Below are 16,787 nucleotides of genomic sequence, written 5' to 3'. Positions count from 1 at the left end.
ACAGGAATGACCACCGGATGAGAAAATAGAAAATCTGGTGAAAATATGAAGGTTTGTTTATCGTTATGTTATTCGGTTTTTACCACATTTTTATCGTTATGATTGTATTATAACGGGTTTGTAAAGTGTATTTGAAAAGTAGCAAAATGCAGTTGGTTGTTCGCTGATAAATAACACAACCTTTGGATCGACTTTCATTTTTACTGCTTTTGTCGCATTACCGTTTGTGATGTATAATCGATTCGATACAACGTTGTTTCATCCCCCTGTTACAAATAGTGAAAAATCAATTGAATATAAAACAGGTTTAAATAGGTGTCCCCTATTTTAAATATGTTATGTTCAAATTTAATTTTAAAATATAAATAGAATAAAACATATTAAATAAAAAAAAATAAAAAATAAAAATTGTTAGGCCCCCTTTTATCATTTAATGTTTGTGATATTTCATTGGCTTTACTGTTTACAAGTACAGGTGTTACAGCAATTCTTGATCACTTCACCAAAACCAACAAAAGTGAAATTACCCAAATGAAAGTAAAATTACCAAAAGAAAGAAGTTTTCCAAAAGTAAGTCGAAATTCTCAGTCCTAAAAAAAAGGCCTGGACAGCTATTATTTGAAAAGAAACTGCTCAGAATGTTGTATTATATCTGATACAAATTTGTAATAAAGGTTTTATCAATTAATGAATTCCAAACACATTTAGTTGAAAATCAGCAGTCGCCCGGTCACCCATTGTGACCTTTATTAGCTAAGGCCACACTTTTTTAATTTTTTTCGGATTACGGATCCGCCGACGTTCATTTTGCCAAAATTAAAAAAAAATAGTTTAGTTTTCAGCCAATTTTTTATTTTATTTTTCCGCCTAGTTTACGATTTTTACAGAGGCAGTGTCGGGAAATATGAAATAAATAAAAGTATTTACCCATGTATTATGCACACTTTTTTTCTCCCAAAAATACAGGTTAAAAATGGGGGTGCGCATTATACATAACAATAGAAGAAATTTTTTTTTTTAAATGTCCAGCGATCGCCCATAAAAATCGTTGATCGGTAGTTTACGGTACTTCACAGGTTATTGACAGTGTTCATTACAATGAAATACCAAAACACTCTTAAAAATAGCTTTTCACTTGTGATCCTTGTAATAAATGTAAAATAAACGTACAAAAGCATCCATACCTCGCCTAAAAGTGCACAAAAATAGACTGTAAATATTTTTAATGTCCATGAGATTTAATTCGGCCATTTCCATTAAACTGGAAATATACGACACTACTATAAAATTAGAAATCTCGCATATTCATGTTGGGCACAAGAACCAAATGTAAAGTGCTATATATTTTTTTTCATTTATTTATTAGTCATTTACAGCGTATGGGTATATAATTTTGTCTTGATTTATGCATCTGTGACATGTAAGTACGCAAGTACTAGCCTACGTCTTGTATGACATGTAGGTCTATATATGCAAGTACCTAACTTAAGTTTTGTTTCTTAAATATACCGCTGCTTTCACTTTTAGTTAATTTTGGTGACCGGTGGAAAACTGTACATCTTGCATTCACCGTCGATTTTGAGGTTTAAAAAAATGGTGCACATCATCTTGTGGTTCATGTTTTTTTTTTCTTGGAATAAACTTTCAAAGTCGGGGTACACATTATACACCGGTGCGCATAATACATTGGAAATTATGAGTACAAGCCTTGAAATAAGCTAGATAGTGTTTACAAGCCCCATACAATTCCAACTCCATAAGATTTTGTCGGTGCACTTTCAGCTTCGACCCGGAAGTATTTTATTTGGTGCGGTGCAACCTGAAGTCACGAAGTGGAATGATGTATAGAAAAGTGGAATTGAATCTCATCTGAAACGGAGTGCTGAAGAATCGTTCTCTCCCCTGACATTTTAATTAATATGTATATATTTAAATTTTATTTTCATGAATTTTCATTAAAAATAGTATGCTTTGAATGATTTAATATTTTTATTTATACCCTACCCTTCTGAAATATTAATAAAACAGTTTGTATCTTTCTATTTTTTAAATCTTGGCTTGTTCTTTTTATATTCCTTTGGGGCTGGTGGATAGTACAGTACTAAGTTAGTTGAGTAGTAATAGTAGTTTCCTCTCATACATAGCATGCAATACCTGGTTTCAGTATATCAAGGCTGGGAACCTTTTTGGATCTTTTTTATTTTTATTTCTCCTCCATCCCGAACTTCTCACTGAAAACATCTGTAATACAAAACAATAAAAATAACAACAGGAATTGGGTGAATTTAATTTTTATTCTGTCCTCCGACATTGCCTCCTTCAACAAAAAATCTGTAATCCTAAAGAATGGCCTAAGTGGATTGCCTAAGGGCGACTAAGAATTTTACAAAGGTAGTCTGTTGGGCTACAATCGATTTTAGGGTCTGGCGAGTATGGTACTAGTTGAAAAAAGAAACACACTGATTCTGAATCGAATGTGACAAAACAAACTACAGACCTGACATGTTCTATATTTTGACAGCGCCAAAATGAATAAAGATAAAATTTCTATTAAAACACATTAACTTATTAAGTTTTAAGCCCATACCATCTCCAATAACATTTTATTAGAGGGAAGAGTTCAGTGTAAATTAAAACAAAAATTATTTACAAATTACCATCAAACTGCATAGGTTAACTCTTTTTTTTTTTATGATACAAGGCAACTGATGGAACATCCAAGGTAATCTGAATGAGAAAACCTTAATACATGGTCATGACCGTATCTGTATAAAGCAGAGACGATAGGGCATTTGGCAGAATAGTGGATGATTCCATGCAAGGATCTCTATCTCAGTGTTCTACACTCGGTTTTATAACTAACTCTTCTTTGGCTAGTGGACAAACAAAATTTACTAGCCAAGCTTAAAATGTTACTTGCCACAGTGCGACACTACTCATTTTGTATCATTTATGAATGTGTTGTAAGTATCTGGATTGTTTTCGCCAAATTACTAAAATCAACGATGAGTTCCGAATTGTACCGACAATTAATATGGAATTCACAGTGATCAATCGGACAACTTCGTAAATAGTGAAATGTTCCGACTGCACAATGATGTCAACAAATTTCATTTGTTTTCGCTGCTAGGACTGAACGCACATGGCAAATAATTTAATACTTAGATGTTTTTGGAGTCAGTCGTCAGATGGCAACGATAATAAATTCAATCAGTCGCCACACCAACATTTTGGTCGCAATGTAGAACACTGTATCTAGTGTCTCAATGGTTTTCATGTTAATTTTCAACCCTGCATTACATTTTATTTTAGACCCTTGCTATCTATAGCTGCTGCTGACTGATGACAGCTTAACTTACAGATATGAGTGGTAGTTGGATATCCGAGGCTCGCCTCTGGCCACAGCTAAGACTGGATGCCAAGTGGCTCAAAACTGATATTCAGGTAAGTGAAATATGTACTGGAGTTTATGGTTGTGTTGTGCTTTATATTGGCTACCCAAATTTCACAAAGCATTGTAAATTTATGTTTGTGACTAGCAGTTGTAAAAACTGTTGTGTGCTTACATGTTTTTGGCATCATTTTTCAGTATAAGTAATAGGGGATTTTCAATACGAAATGAAATGTGTAACTGTCACATCGTTAAATGATGCTTGGGGGTCCATGCACGAAAATTTAAACATCAGCAATAACTTGTCTGAGCACTTTGGGCATTGCATGTTGACAGCGGTACAAAGTCGGCTCATGCTTCTGATGAGACGGTGGATCACTGGAATACTGATAGAATAATGATAGAGATCCATTCACGAGTTTAATTCCTAATATATGATATTGACGATACCGAAAAACACTCTGGTAATAACCTCTATATAGATATATATAGTGCCTCATTATTGTTCCTCTGAAGAAGTCCAGTCATTAGTCTTGCTGAATGATGGTGTGCATTCTTCTGTTGAAACAAAACGGCTCGATGCTTGTCACTAATGCTGAGCATTCAGGTTCCCATGAATAATGAAAATGAGGTAGTTTTTTCCGATGTCATGAAATCCTGCCCACACAATAACACTACCACCACCACATTGGTCACATTCAGTGCATGAGACGATGTTGTACCACTGCCAATGCCTAATGTGCTCAGACACATTACTGACAATTTTCACATTTGTGTGCATAGACCCCAAGCAACATTTAACAACATGACAGTTACACAATTCATTTTGTATTGAAAATTCTTTTCTTACTTAGAGTTTGTTTTATTTAACAACACCAATAGAGCACATTGATTTGTTAATCATCGGCTATTGGATGTCAGACATTTGGTAATTTTGACATATAGAGGAAACCCACTACATTTTTCCATTAGTAGCAAGGATCTTTTAGAAGCACTATCCCACAAACTTTTCTTACTTATACTGACAAATGATGCCTCACTGAAGTCCAGTGTGATTTCATTTTGAAAGTCACAAGTTCTCTTTTATTTAAGCACATTTACTAAATTGCTAAACAGTATACAGGTATATATGTAAATAAAATATTAATAGTGTAGCTTTTGTAATATGAAATTGTAAGTACTTACTAACACTTATTAGTGCATGTTTAAGTATATAGGTCTGTGGAATTAAAAGTTGCAAGAAGTGACATTCACAGAATTATAAAGGAAAACACAACTTGTGAGTAAGAATGTATCACTTTAGTTATTCAGTGGTTTCCCTTTGGTTGTGAGTTAGAGACATGTATATTATTGTCATCTTGTTGGTTTCTAAGAATAGTAAAACATCAACTGGTTTTCAGAATGTATAATTTCTTTACCTTTACATCTTTGTTTAAAAATATCTTTATTTATTTTGTTCCAGAATTATTTTATTTAGGGATTTATCTTCTACTCAAAGGGTGAATACCTGTCTTTTGATGTTCAGAATTTCTTCAGTGCCAGTTAAATGCAATTAAATCAACATATATGTTTTCTTATGGCCTTCTAGGCTTCTTCTTAACTCTGTGATAGTGCTGGACCCATTGTTTTAGCCAGTTTGGCCAGTGGATGAGTGGTGTACTGTGTTTTGCGTTGATGAAGTCACACAGTGAGATACATGTACATATGCAGGTGTTACCTTTCTGACGGCTGCAACAGTGATGATATCAGATTTACATTTAGCTCAGTGTTAACTTTTATTGTTATATAACAATTTCAAGGGACAGACCCTAGTTTCAGCACATGAAAATTAACACTAAGTTTAGTTAATTTACAAACCTGTAACACATTTGGATAAAGTTACAATTGAGTGAAACATGAGTCTTCAATAACTGTTTCTTCTCAGACACACATGCGTTTTTAAAAATATGAGAAATGCACTTTGTGATATTAAAAACAATAGGATGACCAAAAACACTTTGAATATACGGAAATGGGTAATCTAAACCATAAAATCAAAGTAAAGTATAATTTCTGTTAACAAAAATGGCTCTAATAGTAAAACATATGTCTTTTGTTTAAAAACTAGGGTATGTCCCTTTAAGATTTGTTTCTCAAACTATATGTATAAGTCCTAGACCATTGAAACTTGGCTATATATATATATATATATATATATATATATATATATATATATATATATATATATATATATATATATTGTATTTGTAACTGCACCTATGGGTATTCATTTCAATGCATGTTAACAACATTAAAATCTTATCAAATGAAATTTTTATTAAAATATTTTTGTATTTAGCTCAATGTTATGTGTTTACATTTCCATAGTTTTTTCAAAAACTGCAAGTCCTAGTTCACTGAATCTTGGTTTGTAAGTTGCATTTATTGATGTTCATCTCTGTGTATGCTAGAATATTATATAGCAGTCCTTGGCTTTTGAAAAACCATGGTGAATGAAAAGTCGTACATCTTAAAATGCTTAGGCAAGTGAAGAATTGCACTCATCAAAATGCTAAGGCGAGTGAAAACCAAGAATTATTAATTTATGAAGTAACTGGTATTTTTAAATGTAGATACATATGTTGCAAAAATTAACCAACTAATTTTATGTTGTTTGGTTCATTAATGTAGTCTGATTTCGTTTCCCTTTTAGAAATGGAGTTATTAAAAAATGTCAGGAGCAGTGCCATAGTAATATAATTATGACATACACTGATGCAGTAAATTTGATTTTTTAATTACAATATGTACTATTCAGATAATTTGATGCACACAGTTATAGATACCTTTTGAGTATCAGATGGTTTGATGAACGTGCAGCTAAATGTGTAGGAATCAACTTATCTTGAATTTCATTATTATGCACAACGAACATGATTAGGATAGTTGGGATGGAAAAAACCCACTGGTACTGAGGAGGTGGTTCAATTAGAACTACAACCTAGTGTCATGTGTGCACTAGGGATGGGACGGTTCAGTTTATTTTTTTCGGTTTTGTTCAGCAGTTCGATTTATTCACGATATGTTTTACAAGTAGTACAAGTATGCCAATTATCATACATACATTTTTATAAACTATTTTAAGAGCAAGACATTTTATTTTTAATGGTCATTTGTAAAATAATTCTAAATATAAAATTATATCTTAACTAGAAAACAAAAATTGCATTTTTGTCATGCCATGTTAGCATGTTGGGTCTGGGATTTGAGTTCAGAGATTTGGCAAAATAATTTGGGGTCGAGAATGCTAGGGATAGTCTCTCCGGTATTTTTTTTTTTTTAAAGTATGGATTACTTTATATAAGCACAAATACATAATATACTGAACAAAAAAAGAAACTTCCGATTTGTACATATAGTATTTGTTGTGTTAAAGAATTCATTGTGTAATGAAATTATATAGCTAATACCTTGAGCTGTATTATCAGGATTCATGAATTTTATCGATTATTTTTGCACTGTTAATCGTCGACAACGTGAAATTTGCACGTGCATGCATGGTTCGATATGTCCCGTGTAGTATTCGGTCAATTTGTTTTACTTGTCTTACTGACATTATTGTCAAGTGAATGAAAACGTTTTTTACATCGTAGCATTTTTAGTATGCCAAGAATACCCAATAATTTATGCGAACGGGCGATTGGCATGCTTGATGCTGGCATGTCGACAGAAGATGTTGCAAGGCATGTTGAGAGTTCTAGTCGAGCAATACGAAATCTTCGCATAAGCTTTCGAACGACAGGAAGCACCAACGACTTGCCACGTTGTGGACATCCGAGTGTTACAACGCATGGTCAAGACTGCTATATCATGAACACGCATTTGCGCAATTGATTCCAAACTGCCACTGCTACTGCTACTAACACACCTGGGCTTCATAATAACCGAATCAGTGGGCAAACTGTTCGTAATCGTCTGCGGGAGAACGGTTTACATGCACGGTGTCCTTACGTCGGATGCATTTTAACGCAACGTCATCGTCTAAATCATCTTAATTGGGTAAGTGTACACACTCATTGGATACGGTGACGCTGGAATACCGTTTTTTTCCCCGGATGAATCCAGATTTTCTTTACAACGTGGTGATGGCAGGGTGCGCGTCTACCGTAGGAGAAATGAACGCTATGCTGACTGTTGTGTTCTTGAACGAGATCGTTTCGGGGTGGGGGTTGTGTCATGGTCTGGGCAGCCATTGCCCATGGTTATCGTTCACCACAAGTCGTCATTGATGGCAATTTAAATGCTCAACGTTACTGCGATGACATTCTCGCTCATCACGTCATTCCTCTGTTCCATAGCAACTCCAACATCTCGATTTTTCAGCATGATAATGCCACCTCTCGTACAGCTAGAAGCACTGTAAATTTTCTTAGGACAAATAACATTGATTTCATTGATGACTGGCCCGCTAAAAGTCCTGATCTCAACCCCATCGAGCATGTCTAGGATAGTCTGGACAGACGATTGAGGCGTCGTCCCAACCCACCCGCTAACGTCAACGGACTTCGTCAAGCGCTCATTCAGGAATGGAACAATATTCCACAGGCAGAAATCAACACTTTAGTCAATTCTATGCGCCTGCGATGCACTGCAGTGGTCAATTCAAGAGGTGGTCATACCCGTTATTAAGTGGGTGGTTTTTTTTTTAACCCCTACCACACTTGGTCAAAATTTCTCCCAGTTTCTGTTAACCTATGGCCATGATTTTTGCACCAAATGAACACTCTTTAAACACATATATAACAATTATTCCCCCGGTTTGTTTTCATCAAGTTATGTTCAAGCAAAGTTAGCGGAAGTTTCTTATTTTGTTTAGTATATATAGGCCTACTGTTGATTATTTAACTCAACACAAGTTACATAAAAAGCTATCACTGATTAAAAAAAAAGAAAAGTAAAGTAAGCACAAGTACATGCACATAATATATAATAGTGAATTATTTAACCAGTTATTATTTTATTTTTTTTGCTTGTACTGAAAGTGAAAAAATAAATCTGCAAAGATTTATTTAAAGAACTTTTGAATTCTCTTTGTCTAAATTACATTTCTTTTTTAAAGAAAGTAGATGGTTACACTATTGCAATTTTCACGACCTCATATAAGCTTCGTAGGTTAACAGTTATGAACTAGTCGAGACTATTTTACCGATTTCGCTGATTTCCGTAACAAGTTCATTTGTGTATACCACTATTTAATTAAATTCAATTTTTTCTTTCATAACTATATAATTAAATTTACTTTGCTTCTATACACTTTACAGCAGTCTTACTTTTTTCATTCATATCTCGATGAACCGAAAAAACTTAAGTCACACCTACTCCCCCCCCCCCCCCCCCCCACACTGACTCCCACTACTTTAGTTGAACAAGCCATTGATTATTCAGGCAAAAGATATTTTGCAGAAAACTCACGTGAAAGCTACAAAAGCAATTTAAAAAATGTATACGATAAATTAATGGAAAATGCTATAGCAGAGTACACATGTAGATCTATACACATTGATTAAAAAAACAAACACACCTCTTCACTAATCATGACATAAGACTCGGTCGGTGCCCAAAGAAATCATGTAGGAAACTTCACGCTTGTAACTTACTTGTAAGCGATGTTCTACAGCTGTTGGCAAAAATTAAACGGTTCCACCGACAGCATAAATGTTAGACACGTTCCCTTCATTCACTTTCATAAAATGTAAACTAAACACGAATAGGAATATTCCTTCCAATATAACTAATGATCTGTAAAAATGCACAGCAGCTAGAAATGGCGTTGTTTTTCAAAATTACAAAAAAAATCACCTGATTCAAATAATAGTGAATGAACGTTTGCATTCTTACGCAACATAAGTATCAATGAAGTGTATACAAACAATACTACAGGCGTATTTAAAGCTAAACAAAATAAATTCAGTTATGTATTTTCAAAGTATGCATATAAATTTAATTATAAGATTTGACCGCAGTTTTGTTTGTTTGTTCATTCAAGTATGAACCGAAAAAACGATGTGCACACTTTTGTATGACCCTCTACGTGGAGCCTTATCAGACGTTGTGATCTATTACCTTACAAAAGTGGACTTTTTCTAATTAATAATAAATTAAATAGACAAAGCAGTTCTGATCGGATTGATACGTCTTCAAAGATGTCTGTTAAACCAGTATTTTTTAATTTGTATAGCAAAGATAAGTACGAGTCATATATTAAAAACTTGCATGGATGCTGCTGTTCTTGTTACATTTTTTTTTTCTGGTATTATTAAACAGGTCTTTCTATCGGAAAGAAAGAAATGTTTTATTTAGCAATGCACTCAACACATTTTATTTACGGTTGGTTATATGGCGTCAGACATATGGTTAAGGACCACACAGATTTGGAGAGGAAAACCGCTGTCACTACTACATGAGCTACTCTTTCCGATTAGCAGCAAGGAATCTTTTGTTTGCACTTCCCACAGGTAGACCCAATGATTTTCCGCGACCGCGGAAAACTGATGGAATTCACGGAATTCCCATTGTGAAACGGAATTACGATTTTCCGCGAAGTCAAAACAAAATTAATTAATACCATTTTACTATTGCCACACACTGTAAAACCGACGATTGGTCCGTGTACAGTACTATTGGCAAACGCGTAGTGTCGTATTTACCGGGGCTACATTCAGCCAGACCGAGCGGAAAAACAACATCACTTCACGATAAACCAAATGGCCACGTTGGGAACCAAATACTCGTGAACGTTAGCGAAACGTTTGCTGGCTGAACTTGGGACTGGTTTACTGCTTAGTCTGTTGCACCTGCGCAGATGGGACAGGTGTGTTTTTTGTCGCTAACGCTCGTCTTGGAAGACTGATTTTTAAGCTACATTTTGTTAACACTAAGCCCCGTTGAATAAAACAGTGCACTCAGTCGTTTGACAGTTATGCTTTATGTAGTTGTTATAACTGTAACCTCTGCTCCGATTTTTCGCTACTAATATGAAGGCCTACTTTGATTTAACAACAAATAGCACCGCATGTTCATGTTGATGCCAGTCAATTTTTGGACCCTTGTTTTGGTTTCGTACAAAGTAAATAAAACAGACCCAATGGTAATTTTTTTTTTTTTGAATATGATGTATTTAACAAAAGGTACTTCTTCTTTTTTCATCAATTTAAAACTTAAAAAATTAATATTTTGTTAAGTATTATGAAAAAAACACACAAAAAACAGCGTTGTCTGTCTGTTATGTTAATTTGTTGCAACTTGTGTTATTTAAATTATTAATTAGGCCTACGTATTGTATTCTGAAACGGAAATGAAATGGAATTTGCAAAAACATGAAACGGAAAATAGCTTTTTTTGAAACGGAAAACCACTGGGTCTACACAGGCAGGATAGCACAAACCATAGCCTTAGTTGAACCAGTTATGGATCACTGGTCGGTGCAAGAGGTTTACACCTACCCATTGAGCCTTGCGGAGCACTCACTCAGGGTTTGGAGTCGGTATCTGGATTAAAAATCCCATGCCTCGACTGGGATCCGAACCCAGTACCTACCAGCCTGTAGACCGATAACCTAACCATGACGCCACCGAGGCCAGTTCTTTCTATCGGCTACATACGATAAATGGTGGCAATCAATATACAGAAGTATTTTTATGTGCTTTGTTTATTAAGTGTAACATGCATTATTTTTTACACTTTGCCATATTGAAATTACATGCACTGTACATGTGCGATCACACCCACGCACCTTTAAAGACAAGGTCTGCAGTATCATATCATGACTTGCTACGCAAGTTTCAATGATGATTACACATCCTTAAAACATTAAATGGTAGTTGCTAATCAATTTTTAGTTGACTAGAAATACCGCTAATCAAGATTTTGAAAACAATATGTTGTCTGTACAAGTGTGTTAAGATTAGGTTACTCATTGGTTATGCAAATATAATTCATGTAACCAAATAATTGGTAAACTACCTACAGTAAGGCCAAGCACAGTTACTCCCCTCTCCCTTGTTATGGCTTCATACGAAAGAAAGAAAGAAAGAAATGTTTTATTTAACGACGCACTCAACACATTTTATTTACGGTTATATGGCATCAGACATATGGTTTAGGACCACACAGATTTTGAGAGGAAACCCGCTGTCGCCACTTCATGGGCTACTCTTTCCGATTAGCAGCAAGGGATCTTTTATTTGCACTTCCCACAGGCAGGATAGCACAAACCATGGCCTTTTTTGAACCAGTTATGGATCACTGGTCGGTGCAAGTGGTTTACACCTACCCATTGAGCCTTGCGGAGCACTCACTCAGGGTTTGGAGTCGGTATCTGGATTAAAAATCCCATGCCTCGACTGGGATCTGAACCCAGTACCTACCAGCCTGTTGACCGATGGCCTAACCATGACGCCACCGAGGCCGGTGGCTTCATACGAAGTAAGTATAATGTATCCATCAGTGGGTTTTTTATATGATATATTTGATTTAAAACTTAAACTCAATATTTTGTCTAAAATTTAAAAAATATATAAACACATTGACATATAAATGGCATTGTCATTTTATAAAGATCACCATTAAATATGCTCTTGCATCTGATTCCCCACTCCTATTTTTAGGTGCATATGTGTGTTTTCATGTACACACAATAGTGTTTGTATAGAGCATATACCTGTTTGAAAGGATCAAACCATACCAGAGTCGACAGACCACTGAGTCATGAGTACTTTGTTTTTCATGTTTATGTCTTTGGCCACCTGAATGTCTATGAGTTTGCAATTGATACTGTTTACTAGTACTTCCATGTCAGTAAACAAAAACAAAATAATCTGTCTTGTTACAATGGTGAAAGGTGAACCATCTTGAAATGTGTTTGGTAAAACAATGTTCCTAGCACGTCTTTCAGTGTTGTAATAAAATGGTGAAGAACAGTAATGGGGTCATTAGACATTTTAATGATTTTATTAAACTTGCTAAGATATGTAACTTCATACCGGTTTTATTACTGTTCCTTATTAATTTGCAGTGATTTATTATATTCTTGAGTCACAGAAAACATGTGCAATAAGTAAAAGAAGAAAGTAAAATCCTACATGATATTCTGTTGTGTGTTGTGTGAGATCTGCCCAAACCATGGCATGTATTAATTAAGCCATTGGTGGCTGGGATATAGCCCAGTGGTGAAGTGTTTGCCACATGCGCAGTTGGTTTGGTATTGATCCCCGTCGGTGGGCCCATTGGGCTATTTCTCATTCCAGTCAGTGCACTATGACTGGTATATCAAAGTCTGTGGTATGTGCTGTTCATTTTGTGTGATGGTGCATATAAGATCCCTTGCTACTAATGGAAACATGCAGCAGTTTTTTTTTCTTAAGACTATATGTCAGAATTACAATTTATTTTACATCTGATAGCCAGTGATTAATAAATCACTGTACTCTAGTAGTGTCATTAAACACTTGGCACTTGGTTTTAAGGAGTCATCTTTTATTGTCAATTCATATAATGTAGCAGAAACTGATCTCTAGTAAACAGTAGCCTGTTTTAAGACGCCACCTTTTTACACTTTCAACTCTTGAAATGTAGTTGAAACTGACCTGTATAATGCACACACCTTTTTAAGAGGCCAATTTATACTGTCAAATCATATAATATAGTACTTATAAAGTGACCTGAATTAAGCAGACACTTGTTTTAAGAGGCCACCTTATTATATTGTCAAGTAATGTAGTAGAAAGTGACCTGTTTAAAGCAGTGATCTGTTTCAAGAGGTCACTGTCAAATCATGTGTCACTTTTTTTTAATTCTCCATGTGACTGGTTTAACTAAAGTGCTTCAGTCATAGGATCAAATCTTTTCAGTGGATCCACTGTGTCTTTTCATACCCCAACCAGTGCCCTATGATTAATATTTCAAAACCTATGGTATGTGATATTCTATCTGGATAAGTGCATATAAAAATCCTTTGCTGCTAATGGAAAAATGTAGCAGGTTTCCTTTGAAGAATACATTTCAGAAATACCTGAATGTTTGACATCCTATAGCCAATGATTAATATTCAATATTCAATAGTGGTGTCATTAGACAATTAAAACCAACTTTATTGAACAAGGGTTGGCTGTATGAAAGAGAATTTGACAAGAAAAAGAGATATATGGAAAATGATATTCTCATTGATAGCAAAGCATTATTATTTGGGGTAAAGGGTACTTTTGCAGTCTTCATGTGGGATATGTTTTTGGTACCTTTGTGTATATAATTATTATGTTTACACATTTCTAAATGTGTCATGCTATGCTTGTTTGTTTGTTATTGGAGATGCAGCCCTCGGGAGAATATAGAGCCATTTATCATCACATGTTGCTACTCACAGTATTAGTTTTCCCATCCAATTACAAGTCCATGCTTGCTTTGGTGAATGAAAACATAGCATCCCTCCAAAAATAGCCAGACTTTATACTTATCACCTAGATACAGCCGCTTCTTTGTGATCCCAGTATATAGTGGGCGAACAGGACTGTGTGTAAGATAAGTTTGAAACAGTGTGGCATGCAGAAGGAGGTATACACAATGTGATTAAGGTAAGGTTCTCAGTTGTAGGGTAGAGACTATTTTGAATCTTCATTACATTATCCAAATTTAGAATGTAGTTTCTGCTAGCTTGCATACTGTATTTTTAGTACACTGTGTAGTACCGGTAGTTTACATGTTACTTATAAGCAATTAAAGGGTCTGTCTTGATCGTAGTAAATAATGTTCTAGTGGACTGAATCGGATCCTTTAAATGTAGGATCTTTGGTGTCTTGCTGTTTTGGTGGGATGTAGCTCAGTGGAAGAGTTCTCACCTGAGGTACATGCTACATGTATGTGTCACAGAAGGTAGCTTGAGGGGTTTTATGTTTTCCCAACCCCATAATGGATATGTCAAAGTCCATTGTATGTGCTGTCCTGATTGTTGGAAAGTACATACATCATAAAATGAGTTATATACAAAGCTACCTTTTTCACATATTTAAACAGTGTTGCAGCATTCATATGTTAGACACAAGAAAACTGTGGGCCAAAAACTGCTGAGCTAGGTATCCTCCTGTCCTTTCCTCCAGGTGTTTGTCCTTATTAGTGTAAATTATTCCAACAATCAAAGTCCTGTAGAATCATCAGGTGATGGCAGCCCCAGTCAGTTCTCTGCAATACTGCTATGGTATACATATACTAATTATGTGTATTATTGGATGCAAGTTTCTTCTTCTCCAACGTGTATGTACCAGGTATAACTGGCTATGTGTCATTTCATTTCATTTCAACTTATTTTTGTGCTTATATCCAATTAAGGTTCAAGCACACTGAACTGGGCACACACCTCAGCTATCTGATTAGTGGATTAGTTGTTAATCGTTATTGAGAGAAAAGAGGGTGTAGTGGCCTTACACCTACCCATTGAGTCGCTAACTCTCTCTCTCTCTCTCTCTCTCTCTCTCTCTCTCTCTCTCTCTCTCTCTCTCTCTCTCTCTCTCTCTCTCTCTCTCTCTCCCTCCCTCTGTCTCTCTGTCTCTCCCCCCTTTCTCTCTCTGTCTCTGTCTCTGTCTCTCTATTTAATTAACCAGGCATCAGGTTCTAATTTACTTGTGTTTTCACTATAAAGTATATTATAATATTTAATTAAAAAAACCCCAAAAAACCACCCACTAACAGGTTCACTGCTACATGTAAAATAGTGATTCAGGTTATCAACATTTTGTTGTTAAGTATGGCTCAGATATAAATTGTTATTAAAGAGTTTTTGTTTGTTGGTTAGTTGGTTGGTTGTTTGATGGGTTTTTGTTTTGTTAAATAAAAAAAAAAATTGCTGTAATATATATAACTTTGAGATGAGCATGTTTATTCCACTGGGAGAATTAAATGAACATTTTGTTGCGTAAGATCCTGCAGGATGATTGACATGACAGGTGCAGCACCTGGATTTCATGATATGTTAAACTGCACCTTGATCAAAACTGAATGAACAATAATTTTATGTGGAAAAAAACCACCACATTATTTTTATTGATAATTGTTTTAATATTTTTGTTGACATTCTTAATTGTATATACAGAATTTACAACTTCAGCTGTCAATATATTTCTCTTACCCCACTCCCCCTACCAGTAGGTATTCCTACTGAGCCTTTCTGCCAGAAAATAATTTGAGGGTACTAGGTACATAATAAAACAGACCAGAAATGCCCCTACCACATGTAAGTGGTGATGGGTTTGAAATCTTTAGAAACTAGACACTACATTTCATGTACTTTGACAAATGTTAAACAGCAGTTCTCCAAACTATAATCTTTTTAAAAATTATAGAAATGTATCCATTAATTTCCAATATTTTTTTCAAATGGTTTTCAAAAGAAAGGAATATTTGCTTAAAACACCTGAGCAGCACATTTTAAATCACCACTACTTGCTGTCTGACATTGGTATTTCAAAACTTTGTTCAGAGAGATGTGGAAACCTGAAGCTGCCACATAAGCTACTCCAACCAAAAAAGCAGTAAGCTACTCCAACCAATGATGGAAGCCATAACCCAACAGGATCTGCTAGACTGGTAATCTGGAAGATGCATACCTATAATTACATTGTAGATTATAATTACTTGTGCTCAGACAATGGAATTATATCTGTGTAGATCAGATTACACTGTAGTAATAAGCAACAGATATTTGTCTGCGGCACCCAAGGTCATTGACTAATCAATGACTAATTATTAGTGTCTAACATAAATGGATGGATAACGAACCTATATCTATTTATGGTTCAGGCTTGTCCGCCACGGGCATGAAGTCTGAGATGCACCAGATTTTGTTTCCATGACAGACTTGTGCATGGTTGCATGTAGATTTTTATATCCACTTTTCCATGGACCGAAAATTACTACCAACTAGTATTAGTCTGGTCAGGCTCATAATCAGGTGTCCCATCCCCCAAAAAGGTTTCTGTTGCCCCTCCCCTAAAATTGCTGCAAATTAGCTATAGTGTATGCCTGAATTGAATATCCCTCCCTTAAAATGTTTGATGACTTTTGTATGACTACCTTGTATACATGTACTAATTTGTAATATGAAACAGTTAACCTCTAGAAACTATATGTAGAATCTTATATGTAAGGTTTATGTAATTTTTTAATTTATTTATTTTATTTTATTTTATTTTATTCATTCATTCATTCATTCATTCATTCATTCATTCATTCATTCCATTCCATTCCATTCATTCATTCATTCATTCATTCCATTTATTCATTCATTCATTCATTCCATTCCATTTATTATTCATTCATTCATTCATTCATTTATTCATTCATTTGTTGTGTTTAGCCCAGTGTGTAGTGT

General features: G+C 35.0%; 1 protein-coding gene across 2 annotated transcripts in view; it reads left to right on the top strand.

The window, feature by feature from the left end:
• The first annotated feature begins 4 nt into the window (after positions 1-4).
• The window catches only part of LOC121374060 (E3 ubiquitin-protein ligase HERC2-like), a 150,201-nt gene continuing 133,418 nt past the window's right edge, over positions 5-16,787 (top strand). For both annotated transcript variants that reach the window (XM_041500957.1, XM_041500956.1), the window contains exons 1-2: positions 5-51; positions 3,313-3,444. In XM_041500957.1, the coding sequence (XP_041356891.1) occupies positions 3,364-3,444 (81 nt within the window). In that variant the 5' untranslated portion in view covers positions 5-51; positions 3,313-3,363. The remainder of the gene's footprint in view (positions 52-3,312; positions 3,445-16,787) is intronic.

Source organism: Gigantopelta aegis, chromosome 6, assembly GCF_016097555.1.
Source record: "Gigantopelta aegis isolate Gae_Host chromosome 6, Gae_host_genome, whole genome shotgun sequence".
NCBI classification, from domain to species: Eukaryota; Metazoa; Mollusca; class Gastropoda; order Neomphalida; family Peltospiridae; genus Gigantopelta; species Gigantopelta aegis.
The sequence above is the reverse complement of the archived record's forward strand: the minus strand, read 5'-3'. Positions and strand labels throughout refer to the sequence as shown.